Raw genomic sequence first — 27125 nt, 5'->3', positions numbered from 1 at the left:
ACAAAACATTGAAGAAAGAAATTGAGGAAGACCTTAGAAGATGGAAAGATCTCCCATGTTCTTGGATAGGCAGAATTAATATTGTCAAAATGGCCATACTGCCAAAAGTGCTATACAGATTCAATGCAATTCCAATTAAAATAACAATGACGTACCTCACAGAAATAGAGCAAGCGTCATGAAATTCATCTGGAAGAATAAGAAACCCAGAATAGCTAAAGCAATCCTTAGCAGGAAGAATGAAACAGGGGGTATTGCAATACCAGAACTTCAACTATACTACAAAGCAATAGTAACAAAAACGGCATGGTACTGGCACCAAAATAGACAGGTAGATCAATGGTACAGAATAGAGGACACGGACACAAACCCAAATAAATATAATTTTCTCATACTAGGCAAAGGTGCCAAAAATATGCAATGGAGAAAAGATAGCCTCTTCAACAAATGGTGCTGGGAAAACTGGAAATCCATATGCAGCAGAATGAAACTAAACCCCTATCTCTCACCCTGCACAAAAATCAACTCAAAATGGATCAAGGACCTCAGAATCAGACCAGAGACCCTGCATCTTATAGAAGAAAAAGTAGATCTAAATCTTCAACATGTCGGCTTAGGATCAGACTTCCTTAACCGGACTCCCATAGCATAAGAAATAAAAGCAAGAATCAATAACTGGGATAGATTCAAACTAAATAGTTTTCTCTCAATAGCAAAGGAAACTATCAGCAATGTGAAGAGAGAGCCTACAGAGTGGGAGAATATCTTTCCCACTCATACTTCAGATAGAGCACTAATTTCCAGAATATGTAAAGAACTCAAAAAACTCTACACTAAGAATACAAATAACCCAATCAAAAAAAATAAAATAAAAATAACCCAATCAACAAATGGGCTAAGGAAATGAACAGACACTTCACAGAAGATGTACAAGCAATCAACAAACATATGAAAAAATGTTCACCATCTTTAGTAATAAGAGAAATGCAAATCAAAACTACACTAAGATTCCATCTCACCCCAATTAGAATGGCGATTATCAAGAACACAAGCTACAATAGGTGTTGGAGAGGATGTGGGGAAAAAGGTACACTCATACATTGCTGGTGGGACTGCAAATTAGTGCAGCCACTCTGGAAAGCAGTGTAGAGATTCTTTAGAAAACTTGGAATGGACCCACCATTTGACCCAGCTATCCCACTCCTTGGCCTATACCCAAAGGACTTAAAATCAGCATACTACAGAGATACAGCCACATCAATGTTCATAGCTGCTCAATTCACAATAGCCAGACTGTGGAACCAACCTAGATGCCCTTCAATTGATGAATGGATAAAGAAACTGTGGTATATATACACAATGGAATATTACTCAGCTATAAAGAATAATAAAATTATGGCATTTGCAGGCAAATGGATGAAATTGGAGAATATCATGTTAAGTGAGATAAGCCAATCTCAAAAATCCGAAGAGGAATGATCTCACTGATAAGCGGATGATGACACTTAATGGGGGGTGGGAGTGGGAAAAAAATGGAGGAAGGAGGGACTATATAGAGGGAAAAGAGAGGTAGAAGGGGTGGGGGGGAAGGAAAAAAATAATGGAATGAATCAAACATCATTACTCTATGTTAATTTATGAACATGCACATGGTATGTGTTACTCCATGTACAAACTGAAACAACATGTATCCCATTTGTTTACAATAAAAATAAATTTAAAAAAAAAGAATTAAATTAAAAAAAAAAAAAAAACCTGTAATGAAGTGGGTGGGAGGTAGGGGTGGGGATGGAGTTCAGTGTAAACCCCTGTGTTTAATCCCTACTATTACAAAAAATAATTGACCTTTCTTAGTGACATATTCCCTTCCCTTTCTCCATTTTAAAATAATACATAACCCCAGCTATGAAATTAACACCTAAACCCTTTTCCTTACCAAAAGGTTTGTGATCCCGAGCTCTGAGAAAATCTGCCATGAACCATTACCATTCAGAACCACCCACAACTCATGTATGTTTCATAGGGACACGGACCCACCCTCCTGGCTCCTGCATCCTTTTCGTGCAGACTGGAGGCTACTTTCTCAGCCACCTCTGGCAGGAAGGACTCTAGCAAGGGTACAAAGCAATCAGCTGAGCACTGCACACATCACCATGCACACAATGCACACACCACCATGCACATACACTGCATACACCACCATGCTGGCCACTGCAAGCCACACCCTGCACACATCACCATGCACACACCAGCACGCACATACACTGCATGTACCACCATGCACATGCTGCACACAACACCATGCACACACGTGTATACACCATCACGCACACACCAGCACGCACATACACTGCATGTACCACCATGCACATGCTGCACACAACACCATGCACACACGTGTATACACCATCACGCACACACCAGCACGCACATACACTGCACACACCAACATGCACACACAGCACACACAACCATGCTGGTACACTTTAGAAAATGATTTCAAGATTTTTTTCTGGTGATCAATTATGTACTTCTAAAACTTAATACTATTTCCATTTTTCACACCCACACTTGTCCCCAGAAATGTGGACCATTGTTTTAAGAATTTTAAATTTACAATCATGTATAAGTCTTACAAAAAAAAATGATCCAACTTAAGAGATCTGTTTCAACTGCAGTGCTTCAAGAGAAGAAAAGTACTAACTTAAGAATGATGTCTTATGAGCTGGCCCTTAGTATTGCCGGAAGTCTTTCTCACAAGCAGGAGGTGGCCACAAGGGAGGCCGGGCCTCTACACTGCCCCCCACTCCTCCACTGCATTTGACCAGTAGGCAACCAGAGCTCTACCTTACATTAAGCAAAGCCAGTAAACAAAAGCACGATTAACTGGGGGGCAGAGGGTAATAAATCAGAGAGCACTGGCTTTAAACAGCACACTCACCCTTGACCCCAGGAACTGATTTATATGCAGCCTGTCAAGAGTTCACACACTTCATAAACAGGAAAACCTGCATTCAAGTTACAAAAGAAAAGCTGGGGCCAACAGAACAATCATCCTGTGTCCTGTTCATCCAAAAGTGCTCCGCCATCAAATGCTTTTGTAAACCAGACATTCACCTCTGACACAGGTCACGAGGGACCCTGCAACACAGGAACAAAATGATCCCTAAACAAACACTTCCACCTTTCAAAGCACATACAGAAAAGCACATCAAACACATACGTTCAATTTAACACACAACGAAGTGGTGGCTGCAGCTGTCCCCTGAGCTAAGGACACACACCACGAGTTCTTCCTGAAACCCCACGTGGACCCCCACCCCATCGCACAGCATGAGCACAGGGTCTGCACAGAGGCCCTGGTACAGAACCTGCGCCTGCTGCACATGGAGTCATGAGCAGAGCTCCTGCCTCCACCTCTTTTCTTCAACATTTTTGTTTCTGAATCAACCGTGCATCGCGGGTTTTGTTCATTGTACTGCAGAGCAGTCCTCCATTATGTGAATGAAATGCCATGAGTTATTCACCCAATCTCCTGCTGATGGACGTCTGGGTTATTTTTCATCTAGGGCTATTAAACAAATATGCCTCTGAATGATCTTGCGTGAGTCCCAACACGAGCACACGACTCGCTCTGGTCCCAAAGAGAAGCAGCACTGCCGGTCAAAGGCAGGCGCTGCTCACGACAGTGCCACACGACTCTCCAAGATGGCTTTGGAATTCACCTCCAGCATCACTGAGCCAACACCTCGCTTCTGCATGTATCAAGGAGCCTCGGCCTCCATCCTACATCACCTCTGCAACCTGACAACTATGGGTTGCAACCACTGGACTATTTCAAGGGCAGTCGGCAGGACACTGCCACTTGGTGTCCAGAACACGCTGTTAATATGGACGTTGCAGAAGACAAACAGAATGAGTGTACTGCCAGACTGGGGCCGAACCCAGGCAGAGCAGCATCCCACCCTATCACTAGAACTTACGTCCACACAACATGGACAAGATGACTTTGGGCCTCACTTCCTGACTCACTTAGGGATTACCATAAGCATTAAATGGAGTGACGTGTGCTATTCTTTGGTTGCTAAGCACTCCGCAGTTGTCAGTTACTACTGTCATCCATTATGTCCTCTACGGCTGTAAAGAACCAACGGTAAACCTCCCCAGAAGAACAACGCACACAGAGTAAAGGGTTAAACATGAGCTACTTCTACAAACATGTCATCCTTCAGAAGTGAGCAAGCGACCTCTTGTAACTGTGTGAGAAGAACAGTGAGCAAGCACAAGGTCAGAGCACAAGACAGCTTCAGATCAGCCCTTCTGATGGGCTGTGAAACTGAGATGCTTTTAAGAATCATCCTATCGACGAAGGGTGGCAGAATAGGCTAGTCTGAAATGTAGCACTTCGGCAGAAGGATTACCCCGAGCCAAAGGCACCTAACAGCAGGTGCGGGCAGAGAGGGGGCACACTCCTGTAACGAGGCTGAAGCAGGAGGACCAGGAGTTCAAGGTCAGCCTGGGCAGTGCAGCAGGTGCTCAGCAACTTAGCAAGACTCTGCCTCGAAATAGAAAAACAAGGGCTGGGGTGTGCTCAGTGACAAAGCACAGCTAGGTTCAACGCCCAGCCCCAAAACAAAAGGCGCAGGTGCAGGCCAGGCACGCTGATCACCCCACTGCTCCCCAGGAGGGAGATAAACCCCCACACAGAAGGCCCTCCCTGTTCCAGAAGGGAGAAGCAATCTTGTCACCGGAAAGGCAAGTGTCCAGGCCAAGGGGTCTGTGTGGGCCGACCCAGTTCCAACAGCAGCAATCTTCCTCCTGTGCCCAGGCTCGGCCTCCACCTGTATGGCCAGGTGTGGGTGTCAGCGCACCTGCTTCCTGCAGTCCTCCTGTCCCTGTGGGGCACCCCGGCATGTGAAAGTTCTGTGTGCTTCTCTCCTAGTGCTGATCAGCGCTCTGCTCACCTGCAACCCGCGGGATCTGATCATGTGACACCACGGGGGACGCTGGGGAAGGGAGTCTTGCGCCCAGCAAGAGCCCTGAGAGAGGGCGGCGCACTCCACTCCAGACCACAAGCCCTAAGGGCAAGTACGAGTCGGCACTGGTGCCCACACACCCTGAGCTCCCAGGGTCAGGCCTGCAAGCTGTAACTGAGAAGCACCTGAGGCAGTGGCCAAGGGAGGCCAGTGTACCCAGCCTCAGGTGCCACTGAACCTTGCAGCACCAGGTCACTCCTCAGACTTTAACAGCTCTTGCTCAGGAAAAAATGAAGGGTCCCAAATTAATTTACAAAATATCACCTTGATTCTAAGACCTCTTAACACACACACAAAACAGCCTGAAAACTCTAGGTCAATTCCACTGAACGCAGATACCACGCTCTAGTTTAAAGTACCGTGCGAGCAAGTTTTACCACTATGGATATAACTGGACGACATGAAGCTGAGTGAAAGGACCAGGCCACTAGAGACAAGCAGCAGCCTTCCCACTGCGGGACTGAGCAACGAGACTCAGAGGCAGAGAGCCGGTGAGGTTTCAGAGGCCGGGCTGTGGGGAGAGGCCGGCAAGGGGAGCAAACGGCGGTTCATAATTGTGTTAATAATCTCAAAATTGCCAAAAGTAAACTTCAAATGTTCTCACAGCAAAACATAAGTATGTGAAGTGAGGGGTATAATCATTCCACATCACGTTCATGAATCACAACATCACTGTGCCTCATAAATATGCACAATTATGAATGATGGAGTCAGAATTCTAAGTTAGCAGATGAAACACACGTTCAATGGCATAACAACAGGCGACAAAGCGCAGACACACTCGGGCTGGGAGAGCAGCTCAGCAAGAGGAGCTGGACACATGAGACAGCGGGGACCTCAGCGACAAGAAAACAGACAGAGAGCTATGCAAAGCCGAAAGTCAGCCCAGAAAGACAGGAACAAACTCCTGGAAAAAGAGTTCTGAGAAAGCAGAGGGGGCAATGCTGCTACTGATGGGGCAGACCAAGCCCCGTGCGGGGCGGTGCTGAGCAGACGTCTGTGGGGAGCTGTGTTAGCATGCAGCGGGCAACGGCCAGGGCCGAGTGCGGGCGGGCGAGTCCACAGGAGCAGAAGGGCAGCGCTCTGAGAGCCCCAGGCAGAGGGAGGCCACCACCCCTTTACCAAGGTCCCCCAGGAAGAGGAAGCCGTGGGCCCACCTTGCGAAAGGACCCACCTGCAACAAGTGTCTCGCAGTGGGTCAAAAGACAGCACAGCTGGTCTACACCAAGGATGCAGGGGCAGGTCAGTGTCACGAAAGCCATGAATACACTCGGTGAGTCGAGAAGAAATGCAGCAGACTCGCCTCAACCCAGGCAGGAAAGCATTCCACACCCATTCACAACACAGCCCACACCGGGGAACAGAGAACTTCCTCACTCAGTCCAGTTCCCAAAGGCTACAACAAAAATACTAGAAGGGTGAATTCCAGAAGCATTCTCGTTAAGAACCGTCGCTGTCACCTGCCTGCTGTCAGCAGTGAGACAACAAGCGATGGACCACAGGTCAGGCCTGGAAAGGGCGCAGGTCAGGGGGACTCTGGAGGCCCAACAGCCTGGGTTCCAAACCTGGCCATGCCACTCACCACTCCTGGGGCCTCAGGCAAGGTCCCTAACCTCTAAGGCCCCAATTTCAAAACTGGCTAACTTCGGCTCCCAGACACTATTGCCTGCACTGCTGCCCGGGGGCTTGCAGAGCAGAGCCTGGCCACGCAGCACTCCAAGTGCCTTGCTGCTCTCACAGCTCAGAAAGCACCAAAGAACCCACTCACTTCAATCCACTTACCAAGGACTCAGCTGGGTACGAACAGCATTTCAACCCCCAGCGACAAACCCTTAGAAAGCAATTTTAAAACATGCAGTATCAACAACAGCACAAAAACAATTGAGTCCCCAGACGTACACCTGACCCAAGACATAACCAAGCTCTAGAAAAGACTGTTCAACATCTACTGGAAGGCATCATGATCAGGAACAAGCCACCAAAAATCCCAGGAGACCCTCAGGGCACTGCACAAGCAGGTCACAGCATTCCCCCAAACATGCCGTAGGATGGCCACGAGGAGCAAGAAACGGGCGTGCTGCCAGGCGCCAGGCCCCCCTTGGAGCAACAGCACAGAAAGCAGGCTGTGCAGGGAGTCCCTGGGCAGAGGGCATTGTGGTCTGCAGGCGGGGCCCCACTGCTGTTTGTAGACCCCATGAGTGAAGAGTGGATTTCATGCTTACCAACAGTAGAAAGAGTACTTTAGAGTGATACTTTGTGACATAGAAAAGCATATAAAATCCGTGTTTCCATGTCCATAAGTCAACAGCGCTTTACTGGCAGCCAGCACACGCTCATTCACATCGAGCTGCTCTGCCCGATGCCACAGCGTGGACAGGGCTGGAGCGTCCCCCGAAGCTGCGTGTGTTGACACGTAGTTCCCACTGTGCGCTATTAGAAGGCAGGAAACTCCGCCCCACCACAAAGCTCAGGAGCGATGAGGGCTGGACAGGCCCCTGGAGCAGAGCCCCGGGGACAGACTCCCAGGGGCTCTGGAAGGAGGGAGGAAGAGCTCCGAGCAAGTGCCGCCCTGCACCTCCTCACCACCCTGCCAGCGAGCAGCCAGCACAGATGCAGCGCCTCAGCCTTGGATGAGGCTCAGGACAGAACAAACCTCTTTCCTTCTGCTGTACCTGCTCGTGACCCTGTCATCATGCCACAAGGCAGCTGCGTAGGGCGGCAGACAGCGAGCCAGCGCTCTCACGGCAGAAAGTCACTGCCCAACCTATCAAAGAAGAGTGACGGCCTCTGGTGCGGAAGCAGGAAGACCCCGTGCCTCTGGAGCTTCCTTACATGGCGGAGGCCACACTGCCCCTCAGCGCGGAGAGGAGCACAGACGGGCTGCTCACTCGGGGAAGAGAAACGCGGCTGCACCTGCAGCCGCACCTGACCTCACCTACAGCAGGACCGGCGGCTCCGGGACAGGTGCACACAGCACCACACCAGGCCTCCCATTTTCAGAGAACACACATCCTCCTGACCTGGGAACAGAGGGTCTGCAGGAGGATTTCTTGACTAAGGTGCAAAGCACATCAGCCATCAGAGACTGGGAAGTTTGATTGATTAACATTAAGAACTCAGCCATCAAAAGATTCCAGAGTGAAGAAAAATCTCTGAAACAAAAGCTCTCATGTGGCTTTCCTTCCTCCATCCCTAGTAGATGCGTGTTGTTGATAATCATGTAACCAACTTCGTAAGAATCCAATTCTAGGCTTGATCAGTCTTAACGCTCAATTTTAATTCACTTCATCTGTACCAATGCTGCCCAAAAGAAATGATACCACATTAATTTGATTTATATATTTATATACTTTAACATAATTTCCCTAAAATAGTAACTTTGTTTATTCCAGTTTATCCAAAATATTGTTTTAATGTGTAATCAAGATAAAATGCCTGGCGAGCCCTTTTCGCTCTTCTTTTCCCAGGTCTCTTGAGTGTGCTATGTACTCACACTCCGGTACCCATCACGTGGACCAGTCACTCAAGGGTCCCGTGCCTTGGCTGACAGCCACAAGGGGACAGGCCTGCTGTGCGTCTCTCCCGAGGCGAGATCTGGGGATCCTCTTTGATTCTTTTGGCTCTCCGAGCTATCGAGATGCACTATGTCTTCCAAGGAACTTTTCCTAATAAGCATCCAAGACCACAGTGTTTAGAGACCTCTCAGGACCTGGGTGTGCCCTCCACCATGTGGACAGGAGGTCACCAGCTGCGAGGATGAGAATCCTGGGTCACACTCCAAGCAAGTCTGACTGGGCGATCTTGAAGAAGCCTGGCTTTGGGGGACCTCTGCCATGCGGGACAGTCCCAAGACTACTGTTCTGTTTGTCTTTAAAACAACAACATCGCCTATACTGTGCGCTCCCTTTCCACCTGGAGTGTGAAAGACCCTTTCAAGGGCAGACTCACTCTTCATGACAAGTACCAAATCACCTCTAAAGAAACATACTTTTTTAAAGAGACCTCAAGAAACTAGCAGGGAGGCCTGCAGAGCTGAGGAAGGGTGCGGGGGAGGGCAGGCAGGGGAGGCCCTGGGGAATGAGGTGACAGAATGCTAATACCTGCAGGTCCCATGCCTCACGGAGAATCCCACTGTACTATATCATCAAAGCGCGTGGCCACAGTCACCATCAAAGTCACAAGAGGTGCCAGGTCTGAGAAGGGAGACGCAGCCAGGCCCCCTCGGGTGTCTGCATCTCTGAGCCGTTCCTTCTATACTCTCCTTTCTAATGTTTTAGCAACAGCATGATCCTCACTGGGTGCCTTCTGCAGTCTTCCTACTCAGCAGAACAGAGATCTCAGCCAGGGCAGCCCCGCCCCATGCCTTCCTGGGGACCACCCCTGAGCCCAGGGCCTCGGCTTCCTGGCTGCCCTCCAGAAACCTCCCACATCCTGCACTGGCTTCGCCTGCTGTCCAGGACCGTTTGCCTAACTCCGGTGAGTTCTGACCCTGGCCAGCTGCGTTCCTCCCTGGGGCCAGCGTGGCCCCCCCATGCCCTTTCAGCAGAAGTCCACACCACATGGTGCCTCAACGGCTGCCACAAGCCATCGGACCCAAGGTTTCGTGCAGAGCAGAGCAGGGTACTGAGGGACTTAAGGCCAGGAATGACCTCTGGCCACACAGGCCTAAATCCAGATGGGAATTTCACACTGGCTTTGAGTAAAACCATCTCTGTCATCACGAGAGCACTCACTGAGCGGCCGTCATAAACAGAGGACACTGACGAGCCACAGCGTGCCGCGTGTCCAGGCAAGAAACATCCTGGCTCAGGGGTCGCTCCCCGGTGCTGTCTCTCAGGGGAGGCACTGAGCCTCCAGAGGCCCCTTCTTGTCTCCAGTGTGCCCGTGGACGTGCCTAGAATTCTTTCAGTGATAGTTCTGGTGTGTCATTTCTACAAGACAATGTTCTGGTGGCAATTTAATTTTAGAGCCAAACTGAAAATTCCCAGAGATCTGACCTGGGAACATAAAACTATCACCTTATTCCCCAAAAAACTAACAGACCTTCCCCACGCCACCACGATTAAAACCCGTGTCCTCGTTCCCCAGCCGCGGCGAGCGCTTCCCAGTGGAGAAGGACCGCAGCAGCAGGCCCCTTTACTTCCTTCGCAGAAATGTCAGTGGAAACAACATTCCGTGCCGACAAAAAATTCCAGTAACACGAAGACCACACATAAACCAAGCCCAACGGGAACACCCTTGTGAGGTGCAGGGCTCTGCTGGAGGGGGATCTGAAGGGCATCTGGCCAGGGGGCTACGGCGTCTACGGTGAAATCCCACCACCTAGCGGCCACAGCAAGAAATACCTGGCCATCTACACAGATGACCAAGTAGCCAGAGGAGAATCCCGCGGGAGCGCCAGCTCAGGCCTCTGCCATGCGGTCTCCACACGACCCAACCGTCTGCGGGTCACTTCACCCACCAGAGGCCTTCACCAGTGCTGCTTCACGACAGCACCGCAACCCTCCACCAGCATCTGCCGCATCCTGTTTCCAGCACACCTCGCGGGACTGTCCTTCAGAAGGGCAGCGGGACGCATCCGCGCAGCTCAAACGCCATGCGCCCTTTTCACTGGGAAGTGGCCTGTGTGACCTCCAGCACGCCCAGAACAGGGTGTGGCTCACACAGCCCGGAAGGCAGAGGAGAGGCGGGCAGAGGAGAGGAGGGCAGAGGAGAGGCGGGCAGAGGAGAGGCGGAGAGGAGGGCAGAGGAGAGGCGGGCAGAGGAGAGGCGGGCAGAGGAGAGGCGGGCAGAGGAGAGGCGGGCAGAGGAGAGGAGGGCAGAGGAGAGGCGGGCAGAGGAGAGGCGGGCAGAGGAGAGTGCAGTCCTAGGAGCTACACTGTGACAGGAGGAGGGGCCTGGGAGAGAAGCACCCCAAGTCTTCAAAATGAAGACTCCAAAGGGGAAGGAAGAGAACCTGGCACCACCTTCCACAGGAACAGACTGAAGACGGAGCGAGAAACCCAAGCCAGGAAGCTGAGGAACCCGGAGTGAGGAGCCCTGAGATGCCAAAGCACGCTGCCAGCCTGTGACGACACCAGCCAGGACTCCAGGGACAGCACACTGCCAGCCTGTGTGACTATACCAACCACAACTCCGGGCACCTTTTCATAAAACTTCAGAACAAGAACTTTTACAGCACAAGAAACACACAGTATAACTGCTCTTTTGGTTGTTTTTCAAAAACTTCTTCATGAAGCTGAACTGGGGGACATGCTGGCGGAACCCAATAGCTTACTGTTAATAACCTTCACACTTCTTCCTCTGAAAAGACAGCACAAAGGCCAGGACAATGGAGACGACGCTCCCAGCCTCCGCTCCCCGTGTTCATCCTACGTTTTACTCAAGTCCATGAGCACAGGAAGAAATGGCTTTTCCTCCTAAGTAACTTCAAAGACAGGCTGGAGACATGACCAGATTACAAATATGTATTTCCTTAGGGTTAGAAAATGTTGCCGCCAAAAAAATAAAGTCATGGGACAAAGGGCACCCCTGACTCACATCCACCCACAACCTGAGCTGCCACAGGGGCAGAAGCAACTAACGCGGGGAGGGACGGGGAGGGACGCGTGTCTGGACCCCAGGGGCGCGATGCAGCCATGCCCCCCCAGGACACGTCCTCATAGACATGACAGGCCTGCCTGTAAAATCAAGGGCGCCTGAGTCCAGGGCTCAAAATGTGCCCAGAAAGAGAAATGTGTCACAAGGTGCTCCAACACACTTATAAAAACTGATCAGGAACTAGGCCACAAAGAGGCCTCATCAATGCCACGTGATCGATACCATCAACAGACATTTTAACAGCTGACACTGGAAAGCCAGAAACGGACCTCCTACCACACACATGCTAACGGAGGCATGAGACCGAGGTACGCAACACTAAAGCTGAAAACTGTTGACATTCAACACCAACTTAATATTCACGGAATTTAAAAGCAAGGGTAGAGCACACTAGGAGAGGCACAGTCTTAAAGCACTTACATCAGGAGGACAAAGACTAAAACTCAATGAGCCGACTGTTTGACTCAAGCAGCTAGAAAACGTCAACAGCCAAAGGAAAACAGAGAAGTTAACAGATGAAAACAAAAGCAAATATCCACAAAACCAAGGTTCGCTCTTCTCTGGATAACGTTTATTTTCCTTTCAAAATCTCATTGAGAAATAAAAAGACTGAATATTTTTGGAAGAAAAGGGAAAGAACCACTTCAGGTAGGATCAGAAGGTTGTACTTCCACTGTCCCATGACACGACTGTAAAATACAGGTGACATAAAGGTTCCCAGAGACACACTTCGGAAGGCGCGGCTAGTGGACAAGTCTGCTCTCTGGGAGCCGCTTGCCGGGTTGCAGCCCATGGGGGAGAGACGTGCGGGCTGCAGAAACCCTGGCGTGGCCAGACAGGAGGCCACTGACCCGAGCGCCTCGCAAATACCAGTGTCTGAGCACGTGGCACCTTAAGAAAATGGGACGTTCTAGTGCTGGCCATGGGGTTCCTGAACCAGGGAGCTCTCCTCAGGGTTTCCTCTGCGACAAAGTTCTGAGCAGAACAGTCTCAGTGGAAGCGGTTCGCACGGCCTTCAGTAAACATCCTAAAGAGGAGCTCCAGTACCTCCCTCTTCCTTTCCTGCTGGCTGGAACACCATGGGCAGCTGCAGCTGGACCGGCCGACTTGTCCCTGAGGCACCCTACAGGATGGAGGCTGTGCGTGTGAGGGAGGACGAAGGCATGCAGGCACCGCCACCGGGATCATGGCCCCAGAACCTGACCCGCCCGGCAGCACCCGCCACGTTCCTGAAGCCATCCTTGCTTCAGAGCTTTCTTTGGCTGGAGGCAGATCTAATCTCGAATGAGTCAAATGTTACTTACCAAAGTGAACTTGAGAAGAGTGGGAAAACGGAATATGACCACTAAGAAGTTGCTGTGGTAAAAACAGAACCAGAACAGCTTGAGAGAACAGAAAAGCTACTCCAGTACTAGGAAAAGACGAGCAGCGAGAGGCTAGCAAGGGACGCGGAACGAGGGGCCAGCGGAGAGAAGCACCAGACGAGGCCCCTGTCCACGCGGAGGGGGCATGTCAGAACAGCGACCAGTGGCATCGAGAGCTTCTGACAACCTAGTTAGATGAGGACTGAGGAGGACACCGGATGCAGCCCCGAGCAGGTCTGCTGACCTGGGAAGGCGGGGACAGAGGAGCAGAGGCGAGACCTCGCCAGGGGAAGGGCACACGGGGAAACTCTGGGCAAGGGCGGCGGCAGCCCTGGAGCTGAAGGTTCCGACAGTCCCCCACCAGAGCCCCCCAGGCCGTTGCTCATTCACACCGAGGAGAGGAGGGTGGGAGAGAAGTGGGGGGTGGCTAGAGTCTTTTCCAGACTTAAAACCACAGCACCAATACCAAGGCAGTGCAGGGCAGAGACACAGGAAAGAGCCCTGGGTCACAGGCAGCGTGGGGACCAGGTCTACCCGCAGCATGAAACAGCAATTCAAAACAAAACGCAACACTGCAAGGAAAGAATTCAAACTACCTTTGTAGACGGAACAAGAGATGCGGAAGGCCAGATGCAGACCTGCATGGTGTTTAAGACCGGGCTGGGCACAGCCAGTTTCAGCCCCCTAGGGGCCTGAAATGGGAGGATCACAAGTTCAAAGCCAGCCGGGAGAGCAGAGTGAGAGGACAGGAAGGAAAGGAGAGAGGGTAGGAGGGCAGGAAGACTGGTTTCCACACTAAAGCAGAAACGTGTTTAAACAAGAAGCCAACGCTAGCCCAGGGACATCCTGTGAGGGCACTTGCGACATCTGAGACAGAGATTCGATTCCATGACATGTATTATACGTATAACCGTGACACAGGCCTTGGCACAGAGGACACCTTGGATATTAGAAAACACATCCACACTGGTGTCAGTGAGCTTTCTCATGGACGTGACCATGAGAACCGACCAGAACAATGCACAGGGAAAGCTCAAGCTGGCTCTCGGCCTCAGAGGTTCAGCCCATGGTGGGCCAACTCCACAGCTCTGGGCCCTGTGGGAAGGGCACAAGGGTGTGGAAGAGGGAAGCGCTCAGGACATGGCAGCAGGAAGCAGAGAGCCCCGCTGCTTACCAGGGAGCAGATGTAAAGCCCCAAGGCAGCCCCCAGTCCCCACCTCCTCCACCACACCCACCTGCCCTTAGGCCCTCTGGGATGGGCGCTCTTGACCTGACTGGTTTGCCCTTGTGCAGGCGTGCTCAAGTGCACCATCTCAGGGTGGGCTTTGGCCCACCCCACATCCAGAACACAACAGCCAGGAACAAAAGACAAACACGGCAAGAAAGGCAAACAGGTGAGCTCTGACACCACCCGCCCGGCCACCACAGCCGGGGCTCCAAGGGAGTGTTCTCTTTGCAGAGGTGAAGCACCAAAACACACTTCAGCGCTTCATCCAGTTACTCACTGCAGAAGAAGCAGGCAAACCTGGCCGCCCTGACTTCACTGAGGCTGCGGCATAAGGTGCACACACGATGTGACACCTCTACGTTCCACCTGGGAGTCAGGGGCCCTGCATGAAGCATCGTCTCTAGACCATGTCAGGGGTGACTGTCAGAACAGAGGGAGCAGACACAGGAACTCAGCAGAGAACACGTGAGTGTCACTAAGAAACAAAGACTTGCTCTCCCAACCCTCAGATCGGCACAAAATGAAAAAAAAAATTAAGTGAAAAAATCCAACAAACAATGCTGGAACATTTGGATATTATGCAACAATAAATGAATGAACTTTGAACCACACCCTACACTCCATACGAAAAGACATAAACAGGGATATGGGGAAGGAATGACAGTAGAGTGAAACAGACATTAATACCTCCTGTGCACGTATAACTGCAAGACCAATGTGATCCTGCAATATGTACCATCAGAAAAATGAGATGACATTCCACTTCTGCATGATCTATCAAAATGTATACATGCATCCTACTGCCATGTACAACTAATTAGAACGAATAAAACTTTAAAATGTTTTTAAAAAATACAAAACTTCTGGAAGAAAATGTTAAGACAAACTCCCATGACTGAGGGTCAGACCCCAAAAGACTTTTAAACACACAAGAGACAAATGGACAGATCTGGCAGCATCCAAGTGCAACAGTGCTGCTCCTTAAGAAACACACTTTGAAACTGTCCCACTTATGGATTTTTTTATTTGATTTCTCGAGCTTGGCTGAAGAAAGAAGCCAGAGCCTGCACCAATGTCCTGGGGAGTGGACCCTGCATTTTCTTCCAGCAGCTGCAGTGTTTCCGGTCTCACTTCTAGTCTTGGATCCACTTTGAGCTGATTTTTGTGTAGGAGGCAAGCAGTTTCATTCTATCTCTGGATACGCAGTTGCCCCAGCACCACTTGTTAAAAAGGCTATCTTGTCTCCAACATGTAGTTTTGGCAAATGTGTCAAGGATCAGTTGACTGCACCTACATGGGTTTGTCTCTGTCTCTTCTGTTCCATTGGTCTTCATGTATAAAGAACTTTAAAAACTTTGTACGAAAAAACAACCCAACCAATAAATAGGCAAATGAACTAAAAACAGACATTTCTCAAAAGAAGCAATACGAATACAAGAAAAGATATTCAGTATCCTTAGCAATCAGAGAAACGCAAACTGAAACTACAGCGAGACTCCATCTCGCTCGTCAGAATGGCGATCATCGAGAATACAAGTAATGATAAATGTCGGCAAGGAAGTGGGGAAAAGGTTCCCTGAGCATTATTGGCGGGCCTGCGAATTAGTACCAGCACTCTGGCCCCTCAGAAGCCCAGGAACGGAGCCACCAGGAAGCACTGAAGCCAGTCCTGAAGATCAGGGTGCGGTCCTCAGTCCTCTGTGTCAGAGACTGAACACCCAAGAGACGCTGAGGCAACAAGACACTTTTTCGAGAGGCAGAACAGAGAGAGAGAAGAGAGACAGTCCCCTGGAGAGGAGGGGTCCAAACTGGTGCCCGAGGCAGTGGGGTGTCTGGCCCCTTAGAGAGTTCAGGTTTCCTTTCTTCTCATGCCCACTGAGCAAAAGGCAGGGCGAGAGCCTTCCGGGGCTGCCATCCTCCCTCCCCAGAGGCTGCAGGTCGGCGGGCTTGGGAAGTGCAGTCTGCCCATTTCCCTTTCTTTGATGATCAGTTACCCACCTCACCACAGGACCAGCCACCGCACTCCTTGGTAAAGAACTGAGATCAGCATACTATAGTGATACACGGAGAGCGAGTTTACAGCAGCAGATCCACAACAGCCAAGTCGTTGAACCTGCCCATCAACAGAAAAGTGGAAGAAGAAAACGTGGTACACATTCACACGGGAGTTCTGCTCAGCCACAGAGAAGAATGGAATTACGGCACCTGCGGTAAATGGATGGAACTGAAGAACATCATGCAACGTGAAATGAGCCAGAAAGAAGGGGACTGAGGGTGAGGGGGCAGAGACAGGAAAGGACAGGAACTTCAGGTGAAGGTGCTCACTCTCCACGGCCCGGATGACTACGTCGCCGTGAGCTCCACTCTGTATGTGACTGCAAACACCAACTAAGGAACGACCAGGAAGAAGAAGGAAGCCAAGAGAGCAGAGGAGGGGCCGAGGACGGGGAGGAGGAGGAAAGGGGAGGTGCTGGGGCTTGAGACAGCGGGCGATGTCACGCACTTGCAAATGTGTCAGAATGAACCCCCCATTATGTGTAACTATAATGTACTAATAAAAACATTTTCTAAAAACACTGTCAAGGAAAAGTCAAGTCACAGGCTGGAAGAGAATTTATCTGATAAAGAACTTATATCCAGAATACATAAATTTAGAACTTTCAGAGCTCAATAAGAAACAAACACCCTAATTAATACTGAGTGAAAAACTTGGACACTTTGCCAAGGAAGATACAAGTCGGCAAATAAGCACATGAAAAGACTGCAGCATCATAAGCCATTAAGGAAATGCAAATTATAACCATGAAAATTCAAGACTGACCATACCAAGTGAAGACACAGAGAACTGTGTAAGGTACAAAGCTGCTGCCCCGCCCATCCCGGTGCAGCCATTTCCCCGCCTCCCGACCACTTGTCAGTCTGTGAACATCCTGGCTAGCTGCTGGTTCATCAGTCAGCTTGCAAGTGTCCTTCTCCAATATTGGTCCCCTGTTAGCCCGGCGGGATTCAGCGGCTTTAGGGTAGCTTCCCCGCCATCTTTCCTCATCCTCTCTCTCCTCCTCACTTCCTCCATCCTCCTGGCTTTCACGCTCTCCTGCGCACACCCTTTCTCGTTCCCTTTCTCTTCCTCTCATTTTCTCTCTTACCCTGCAGGGAGACACTCTGCTTGCTTCATAAACTCCCTTAGGTGATTTCCCGTGTCCGGCGTGGTTCCGTGGGATCCCTTACATTGGTGCCGCGACTCGGGATGAGTCCTTTCCACTGTCGCTTAAGCGAGTGGAACCCCATCTGAGCCCCAGTGCCCCCGGACACAGCCCCACCTTCCATTCTGCCCGGACGCTCTGCTCTGCATTCATCACCGGACTTCAAATTGGTGAGTCCTCTAGGCCGGTTCCCCTAGGCCAATTTATCCAGGACCCTCGAGGCGGCTGAGGGGTGGGGGTGTCTTATCTGCCGGGTGCATTCCTGATTTTGTGGTGGAGATTCTCTCTCAGGGTTGAGGCTCATCTCGCACTCGTACTCGAAAATCCTGGTATCAGGTCCTCAACTCTTCTCGGCTTTTGCCTGGCCCCACATTGATGTTTGTGTAATGACACAATCGATGTGCTGCCTTCTCGTCTCCAGTTGACTACTCTGTGGCCTCGGGACGCCGGGCACAGACTCGGCTGTATCAGCCTCCACCATGGGATCTAGGTCCTCCATTCCAGCAGATTCAACCCCTCACCTGACTCCCGGCTTATATTTGGCCACAGTACCCTTTAGATAATCAATCCAAAATGGCCGCGTACACCCTGGCCACAGACTCGGCTGTATCAGTCTCCACCATGGGACCTCCACCTGGGACCCCCAATCTGGCAGATTCAACCCTGGGAACCCTTCGCCTTACCCCAGCTTAAAGCCATCAAAATTCCTGTTTGCTTAATAAACTCCCTTATGTGATTTCCCATGTCCAGCGTGGTTTTCGTGGGATTCCTTACAAACTGGAACTCACACACGTCCAGAGGAATCTAAAGTGGGGTCATTACCTGGGAAGACAGGTGGGCAGTTTCTTAAAAAGCACACTTGCATGCACCCTAGATACCACAGTCTCACCCCAAGGCACCAACACAGGAGAACGGAGGCACTGATCCCCAGGAATGCCCACAGCAGCTCTGTGTCCACACTAGAAGCAGCCCATCGTCACCAACCCACACACAGACCAAGACGCTGGCACCCCCTACAGAGGAGTCCTGACTGTCCAGCAGTAACAGGAACGAACTGTGGATCCATGCTGAGACGTGGGTAAGCGGGAGGGTAGTCACGCTGATTAAGAGAAGCCAGAACCCCAGAGAACACATTATACGATTCTATTTACACACAGTCCAAGGACAGGCAAATTTCAGCACAGCAACAAAAAGCAGGGGGCTAGGAGTGAGGTGGGAGGTGGGACATTCCCACCCGCCTCCTCTGAACTCGGTGCCCCTGGGAGAGTAACCTGCAGCAGCCCTTGGAGGAGCCCAGCAGTGACACCTGGCAGGTCTGCACATGGGCTCAGCCCCTAAAGCCAGTGTCAGTCAGCAAACCACTGCCCAAGGCCGAGCCCTGTCTTTCCAATGGTCCTGCGGAACATAGCCACCAACGTTCACCTCCACGGTGGCTGCTTTCACACCCCTCGGGCTGTGCAGCAGCTGCCAGAGACATGGACACACTGTTTAGAACAGCAATGCCTGAGAAACCTACATGTGCACCAAGAAGGAATCAGTACACAAATCAAGGAGCACAGTCTTCAGTTAGTGAACGAATGGATCGATAGGCATGCGCTACCGAGGAAAGCCACCTGCACAACGTACCAGCAAGAGCGAGCACTCACACAGAACGCACCTCACAGGGAAGAAGGAGGCACGCCAAGGTCGGCTGCGGGTGCCTCAAGAGAATGGGACTAGCAAGGGCAAAAGGCACTTCAACTTTTCCTTTATTTAAAACAAAACTAACCAAAATGTTTTAAGGTCAAGTTAAACTTAAGTCTGATGTTTATCAAAATCCTAAAAAAACCACAGAGAGACTTGCTGATTCTTCCCACCCAGCTGTAACACACTAAGTGAACTTTTTTCAAACCAACAAGTATTCACGGAACAAAGACGCTTTTCCCTTTTAGCTTCTGAATCAAACGATGTACTGATTTCAAATTTACCCTTCAGAGGAGGCTCTGAAACAAACTCCCAGGATGCTCTGCACAAAAACTGCAGCTACGAAATCTAGACCAAGGGGCCCCTGAAAGGTCACCTACATGAACAGCCTGGAGGGACAAGCTCAAGGGTCTTAAGTGGGTTTCATCACCAGGCACACTTAGATGACCCAGGGACAATGGCGTGTAGAATCCACAGCAACAAGTGGCTGCACAGCCTCTCCCTTGGCTGCGGCCAGAGGATGCCTCTGAGGCCAGTCCCACCGCGCAGGCCTCACTGGCTATTTCAGGCCATAGCTTCACAACAGGACATTTTAAGCAGAATTTTCTAAAACAAATAACCATTAATTCAGGTGGGGAAAAACACGTGTGTGCACTCAGTCTCGTGCGTCTGCACGCATGTCTGCGTACACAGTCCTGTATATAAAACTTTTTGGAATCATTGGTTGATTATCCAAAAAACTTCTGTTTACAAAAAAAAAAAAATTTTATTCTTAAATTCATAGCGACTGAACGAGAAACCCAGCTGTGACACTGAGGGACGCCACCTGAGCAGCAGGTGCTCACCCTGAGGGTCACATGCCTAAGGAAACAGCACTGGCACAGCAGAGGCAATAGGTCCTGACAAAACCCTATCGCATATCTACAAGGATGACCCGAGAAGCCAAGGACAAACAGAACAACACTCTAATGCAGCGTGGCACCCAGCCCCACCCTGCCACCAGCTGGAGCGAGTGGTCAGCCTCCCCACTCCACAGGGAGGACCTGGAGAAGGGAGGGGCGCAGCTGGAAGCAGAACAGGCCCTCGGCCCTGGCTCCAAGGCCAGTGGGATGCCAGGACAGGAAAGCACCCCACTCAGAACCCACACTTCCACCGTGGCAACTGGGAACGGGAGGAACGGTACTCGATACGTGGACCGGCATTACTGACCATCACCACGTTTGAAAGCACCTCTGATTTGAAAGGAACCACGTGAGACAGACTGCTAAGGTGCCAGCGCCTGCCGACGGCGTTCTATTACCTTCTCTCCAGGTTTGGGTGACTGCTGCAACTTCTCATAATCTTTCTTAGTCTCCAAAATTTTTTTCACAAGTCCACCTGTTGAAAATCAGTGGTTTTAGGTTAAAGATTATTCTCTGTCCCAAGGAGTTATTCCAAATGGGTGGGAGGGTAAGAAAAATATTAACTTCTATACTGAAAAGTTTCAAATAATCTATTTGATGAAGATAGATTACAATTAAATGGTACAGTAGCTGGTAGTGGAAATCAACTATAAAACTTCAAAGTGTTTCCAGGAAATCAGCTCCTAGAAAGGGGAAAAGCTTTAGAAATAAAATAGATTTTCTTTTCTATTGTCAAAAGTTTAGAAGTATAGATTAACACCCCAAAACATAACCACCTATTACAAACACAGTAATTTCAAATTATTTCTAAGTACTAATACTTTTGTTTTTTTATATTGGGGCAAGAGTACTACATTCCTTTTAGAATTACAGATGTGGTAAATATCATATGAAAATCATTTTCTTGAAAATATTGTTCTACCCAACCCCACATCAATATGGCACTGACTGAATACCTTACACACATCGATATGATGAGGACCATGAAACTCCAAATGGGGCTGAGGACTATTTCCTCATAGTGCAATAGAATGAATGCCAGCATAGACTCAGATCACACTGAATGGAGATGAGGACAGGTACTAACACACACACACACACACACACACACACTTTTTCTTTTTTGAAAATGCAAGGATTCCGCCAGGCACGGTGGCTCATGCCTGTAATCCCAGTGGCTTGGGAAGCTAGCAGAAGGATTATGAATTCAAAGCCAGCATCAGCAATGAGGCCTCAAGCAATTCAGCAAGACCCTGTTTCTAAATAAAATAAAATATTAAAAAGGGCTGGAGGGCTGGGGATATAGCTCAGTTGGTAGAGTGCTCGCCTCACAAGCACAAGGCCCTGGGTTCGATCCCCAGCACCACAACAAAAAAAAAAAAAGGGCTGGGTATGTGTCTCAATGGTTGAGAGCCCCTGGATTCAATACCCGGTACCAAAAAAAAAAAAAAGACAGAAAAAGAAAAGGAAAATGGAAGGATTCAGATTACAGGCTACAGTGGCTGAGCGCCACAGTTTTTTTTTACAGCAAGACATATGAAAAAACAGATACAGAACCCCACCCCAAGGGTGAACCAAGCAGCTGGGATGCTGCCTGCAGGTCCAGAGCCAGGGAGGACACAGGCCATGTCTGACAGCTAGTGACCTCAACAACTGCAAGCACTTCGGCAGAACTGCAATCTTTTTCACATGTGTCTGATTCCCCTAATTGTCTTCCAAGTCAGTTTGTTTGGTTTCCTGTTATGCTTTTTATTTCAATTGTAAAATAATTTTAATATTTTAATTTTTCCTCTTTTCTTCTCTCCTTTTATTTTTTGATTTCTCTTCTGTTCCTCTTCATTCCCCAACACTTTTTCATTTTTTTCTCTCTTGTCCTTTTCCTTCTATTACCCAACTTTTTAGTATATCCCCACTCCCCGTCCTCTCTCTGGTTAATGGAGTGGTAGAGATCATTGCCCCAACTATACACTATTTCCAAGAAACACACCTCACATTAACAGACTCTAAGTGAAAGGATGGAAAATGGAATCTGAAAGCAAGGTGGAGCCACTATCATGTCAGACAAAGCAGGTCTCAAGCCAAAATTAGAAGAGACAAAGAGGGTTTTTACATACTCATAAAGGGAACAATGTAACAAGAAGATATAATAATTGTAAATATTATGTTCTGAATGCTGGAGCACAAAATTTCACAAAACAACATTGCTAAATATAAAAGGAGTAATAGTTCCCAATATAGTAATAGTGGGAATTTCGAAATGCCTCTCTAACTAATAGGTCATCCACACCGAAAATCAATAAGAACACATCAGATTTAAACCTTATTACAGATAAGTTGAACTTTAATAGACATCTATATAATATGTTATCCAATGACAACTAAATATGCTTTATTTTTAGTTGCTCCAAAATTGATCATACATTAGACAATAAAGTAAATCTTAGCAAATATGAAAAAAGAAAAAAAAAGAGTATTTTTTATTTTTTCAAAAAACAATGGAATGAAATTAGAAATCAACAAGAAAAACTACAGAGAATGTACATACTTTGAACAATACACTTTTGAATGGTGAGTGAGTCACTGAAGAAATTAGGAGGGGAAATTTTTAAATATTTAGATCAAAGAAAGATAGGAACACAACAGACCAGAATCTCTGGAATGTACAAAGGTAATGCTAAGAGAATTTCACAGCCATGACTGCCTACATTTAAGAAACGGGGAACTCCCAAACAACCTACTGATGGATTCTAAGGTCTCAGAAAAACACAAACAAACCAATCCTAGTTGTTGGAAAGAAGTAAGGATTAGAGCTGAAATCAACAAAACAGAAACTAAAAGAATACAAAGGATCGATAAAATAAAGAGGTGATTAAATAAGATTAATAAACTAACCAAAAGAGAGAAAACACAAAATAATCAAATCAGATGAAAATGGGAAAATTACAACAGACACAACTGAAATTCAGAGGATCATTAGGAAATATTTTGAAAACATACATTCCAATAAACTGGAAAACCTAGAAGAAATGGACAAATTTATAGACACATATGCCCCTACCAAAACTGAACTGAGAGAGAAAACCTAAGCATATCAACTACAAGAACTGAGATTAGAACAGTAAAAACAAAAGTCTCCCAACAATGAAAAGTTCAGGACCTGACAGATTCACAGTTGAACTTTATCAGATCACTAAAGAATTAATGCCAATACTCCTCAAATGATTCCATAAAGAGCTGAAGAAGTAGTTCATTCTGGAGAGCGCTCGCCTAGCATGCACAAGGGCCACGGTTCTAATCCCTGGCCCCTCAGGAGGGGAAAAATAAAAATCAAAACAAAACAAAAAAAAAAAGATTCCATAAAGTTCAAAGGAAGGGAATGCTTCCAAACTCATTCAAGAAGCCTATACCACCCTGATAGGAAAAACGGATAAAGATACTTCAAGAAAAGAAAACTATAGACCAGTATCATTGATGAACATAGATGAAAAATCCTCAATAAAATATTAACAGCAAATCAAATTCAATTGCACACTAAAAAGGTTATTTACCATGTTCAAGCTGGTTTCATTCCAGGGATACAAGGGTAGTTCAACACACACAAATCAATAAATGTATTAAACCACAAAAACAAAAGAAAAGACAAAAATCACATGGTCATCTCAAAAGATGCAGAAAAGGCCTTAGGCAAAAATCAACACTTTTCATGATAAAAACCCTAAAGATATTAGGAATAGAAGGAATTTACCTCAGTATCAACAGGATCTGTCTGTCTCAAGTCCAAAAACAACATCATACTGAATGGGGAAGACAGCAAAGGTCTCCACTGAAGTCAGGAACAAGACAAGATGTTCACTCTTGCCACTTCCATCAACACAGTACTTGAAATTTTAGCCAGAGAAACTGAGCAAGAGAAAGAAATAAAAGAAACAGATAGGAAAGGAAAAAAGTCAAATTTTCTCTATTTGCAAATGATATGATCCTATATGAAGATCCTAAAAGTTCTACCAGAAGATTTATAGAGCTGAAAAACTCAGTAAAGTAACAGGATACAAAATCAACATACAAAAAACCAATATTCTATACACAAATAATGAATCTACTCAGAAAGTAATCAGGAAAACATTCCCATTCACAATACTTTCAAAAAATGAACTACTTGAAAATAAACCTAATCAAGGAGGTGAAAGATCTCTATCATGAAAGTTACAGAACTCTATAAAAACAATTGAAGAAGACTCACGAAAATGGAAGGCCCTCGCACGTTCATGGACAGGCAGGATTAACACTATTAAAACAGACATTACCAAAAGTGATCTACAGATTCAATGCACTCCCATCAAAACACCAATGCTGGGCTGGGGTTGTGGCTCAGTGGAGGAGCGCTTGCCTATCACGCTAGAGGCACTGGGTTCCATCCCCAGCACCACATAAAATATAAATAAATAAATAAATAAAGGTATCGTGTCCATCTACAACTAAAAATATTTAAAAAAAACAAACGAACAAACAAAAAAGCCCACCAATGACATCCTCACTAGAACTCGAAAACACAACCCTGAAATTCATATGGAAGATCAAAAGACCAGAAAAGTCACAGCAATCCTGAGCAGAAAGATCAATGCTAGAAGCACCACAGCACCCAATTTTGAAATCTGCTACAGAGTTAGAGTGACCAAAATAGCACAGAACTGGCATAAAAACAGGCCTGCAGACCAGTGGAACAGAACAGAAAATAACCCACATAACTGCAGGCATCTCATGCTGATAAAGGTCCCAAAAACATACTTTAGTGGAGACAGCCTCTTTAACAAATGATGCTGGGAAGGTTGGATATCCATCCCTCGCCCTGTACCAAAGTAAACTCAAAATGGGTCAAAGACCTAAGTATAAGATCAGAAACTTTTCAAATATTAAGAGAAAAAATAGAGAAAACATTTCAATTTATAAGCACAAAGACTTCCTGAATAGTACAACTATGGTTCAGGAAATAAAGAGAAAGAATCAATAAACTGGATGGCATCAAATTAAAAAGTTTCTGAGTAAAGGAAACAACTAATGCAGTGAAGAAAGAACCTAGAGAATGGGAGAAAATTATTGCCAGTTATTCCTCCAACAGAAAGTGAAGAGTCAAAATACATAAAGAATTCAAAGACTGAACACAGGAAAAAATAAAATGGCACATCAATAAATGAGCAAATTAACTGAACAGACACTATGCAAAAGAAGTACAAATGACCAACAACAATTATATAAAAAATGTTCAGGGGCTGAAGTTGTGGCTCAGTGGTAGAGCACTTGCCTGGCATGTGTGAGGCCCTGGATTCAATCTTCAGTACCGCATATAAATAAATAAATAAATAAATAAATAAAATAAAAGATCCATTGACAACTAAAAAAAACTTTTAAAAAATGTTCAACATCTACAGCCATCAGAAAAATGAGATGAAACTTCACTGAGACTCCTTCTCACTCCGATTAGCATGGCAAGCATCAAGAATACAAATAACAGCCAGGCAGGCGCAGCGATGCACACCTGTGATCTGAGCAGCTCGGGAGGACCACAGATTCAAAGCCAACCTCAGCAAAAGTGAAGCACTAAGCAACTCAGTGAGACCCTGTCTCTAACTAAAATACAAAATAGGGCTGGGGATATGGCTCAGTGGTCAAGTGCCCCTGAGTTCAATCCCCAGTACCACCCCACCAAAAAAAAAAAAAAAAAAAAAAAAAAAAAAAAAAAAATACAAATAACAATAAGTGCCGATGAGGATGAGGGGAAAAGGGATTCTTATACCCTGTTGGTGGGAAGCACATTAGTACAGTCACTATGGAATTCAATATGGATAAAAAGAACAAATTAAAAAAAAAAGAAATCAACATGGAGGAAATCAAAAAGCTACAAATACATCTATTATATGATCCAGCTCTACCACTCCACTCCCTGGTGTTTATCCAACAGAATTAAAGTCAGCGTGTTTCCAAGATACTTGCATACCTGTGTTTATTGCAGCATAATTCACAATAACCAAGTTATGGAATCAGCCTAGTTGCCTGCCAACAGATCAATGAACGAAGAAAATGTGCATGCATGTGTGTGTATGTATATATACACACACACACACACACACACACACATACACACAATGTGCATATACACATACACACAATGAGACTTTATTCAGCCATAAAGAAGAAGGAAATCATGTCATTTGCAGGAATATAGATAAAACTGGAGAACATAATTTTGAGGAAAAAAAATCACAGAGAAAAAAGTATTGTATTTTGTTTTCTCTTATATATAGAAGTGAGAACTAAACACAAAAAAAGAAGAAAAGGGAATGAGAAGGGAGAGCAGTAGGGAAGGAAGGGGATCAGCAGGAGGGAGGCAGAGGGCGGGGAGGCACTGCGGAGCGAAGCGGGTCGACACGCGTCTTCACATGTACACGACGAGATCCGCCATTCTATATAATCAGTATACACTGAAGAAATGACACTGATCATGAAAGTCGATGATATCAAGGAACCTAAGTGAGTAGCACACAGGAATTTTCTGTAATAATCTTTGCAACTTTTCTGTTAATCTAAAATGAGTCCAAATAAAAGGTTAAATAGAAGAAAAGAAAATAAAGGATTAGTCATATACTTTACTGTGCCCTACATGGGGCGGGAGAGTATAGGGTGAAAGAGACAGGGGTCCATGCCCCACAGCTTTAAATAAATACACCTGGTCTTGGTCACTTGGCCTCAAAGCTATGTGAACATTCTATATGAACCGAAAAACAAAATCATAAATATCAATGCAAAAACATGAAAGGAAAATAAGAATGTCAAATTAGCAAGTATATGCTAATGAATTATTCCCTCACTTTAAAACAGAGTTACAGATCTGTTTCTCCTATATCCCTAACGGGATATACCCTAAGAACAAAAGGACAGCAACCCTGACCATGCTGTGCACACACTGTGGAGACATGCATGGCTGGTGCAGCGGGCAGCCACGATTTGAGCAGGAAACGGAAGAGGAGCCTGAACAAAGGCCAAGATCACAGGGAGAACCTTCAGGCCTCAAGTCCAACTGGAAGCCTCAGCAGAAACACGGGATATATTTTCTA

At 47.3% G+C, this 27125-nt stretch overlaps 1 protein-coding gene across 8 annotated transcripts in view; it reads right to left on the bottom strand.

The window, feature by feature from the left end:
* Positions 1-27125, bottom strand: part of TRAF3IP1 (TRAF3 interacting protein 1) — a 63702-nt gene that overhangs the window by 9344 nt on the left and 27233 nt on the right. For all 8 annotated transcript variants that reach the window (XM_079133932.1, XM_079133931.1, XM_079133934.1 and 5 more), the window contains one exon: positions 20415-20491. In XM_079133932.1, coding sequence (XP_078990058.1) covers positions 20415-20491 — 77 coding nt within the window. The remainder of the gene's footprint in view (positions 1-20414; positions 20492-27125) is intronic.

This window comes from Sciurus vulgaris (assembly GCF_902686455.1).
Source record: "Sciurus vulgaris genome assembly, chromosome: 3".
In the NCBI taxonomy this organism is placed as follows: domain Eukaryota; kingdom Metazoa; phylum Chordata; class Mammalia; order Rodentia; family Sciuridae; genus Sciurus; species Sciurus vulgaris.
Note: the sequence above shows the minus strand (reverse complement) of the source record. Positions and strands in the feature narration are given on the sequence as shown.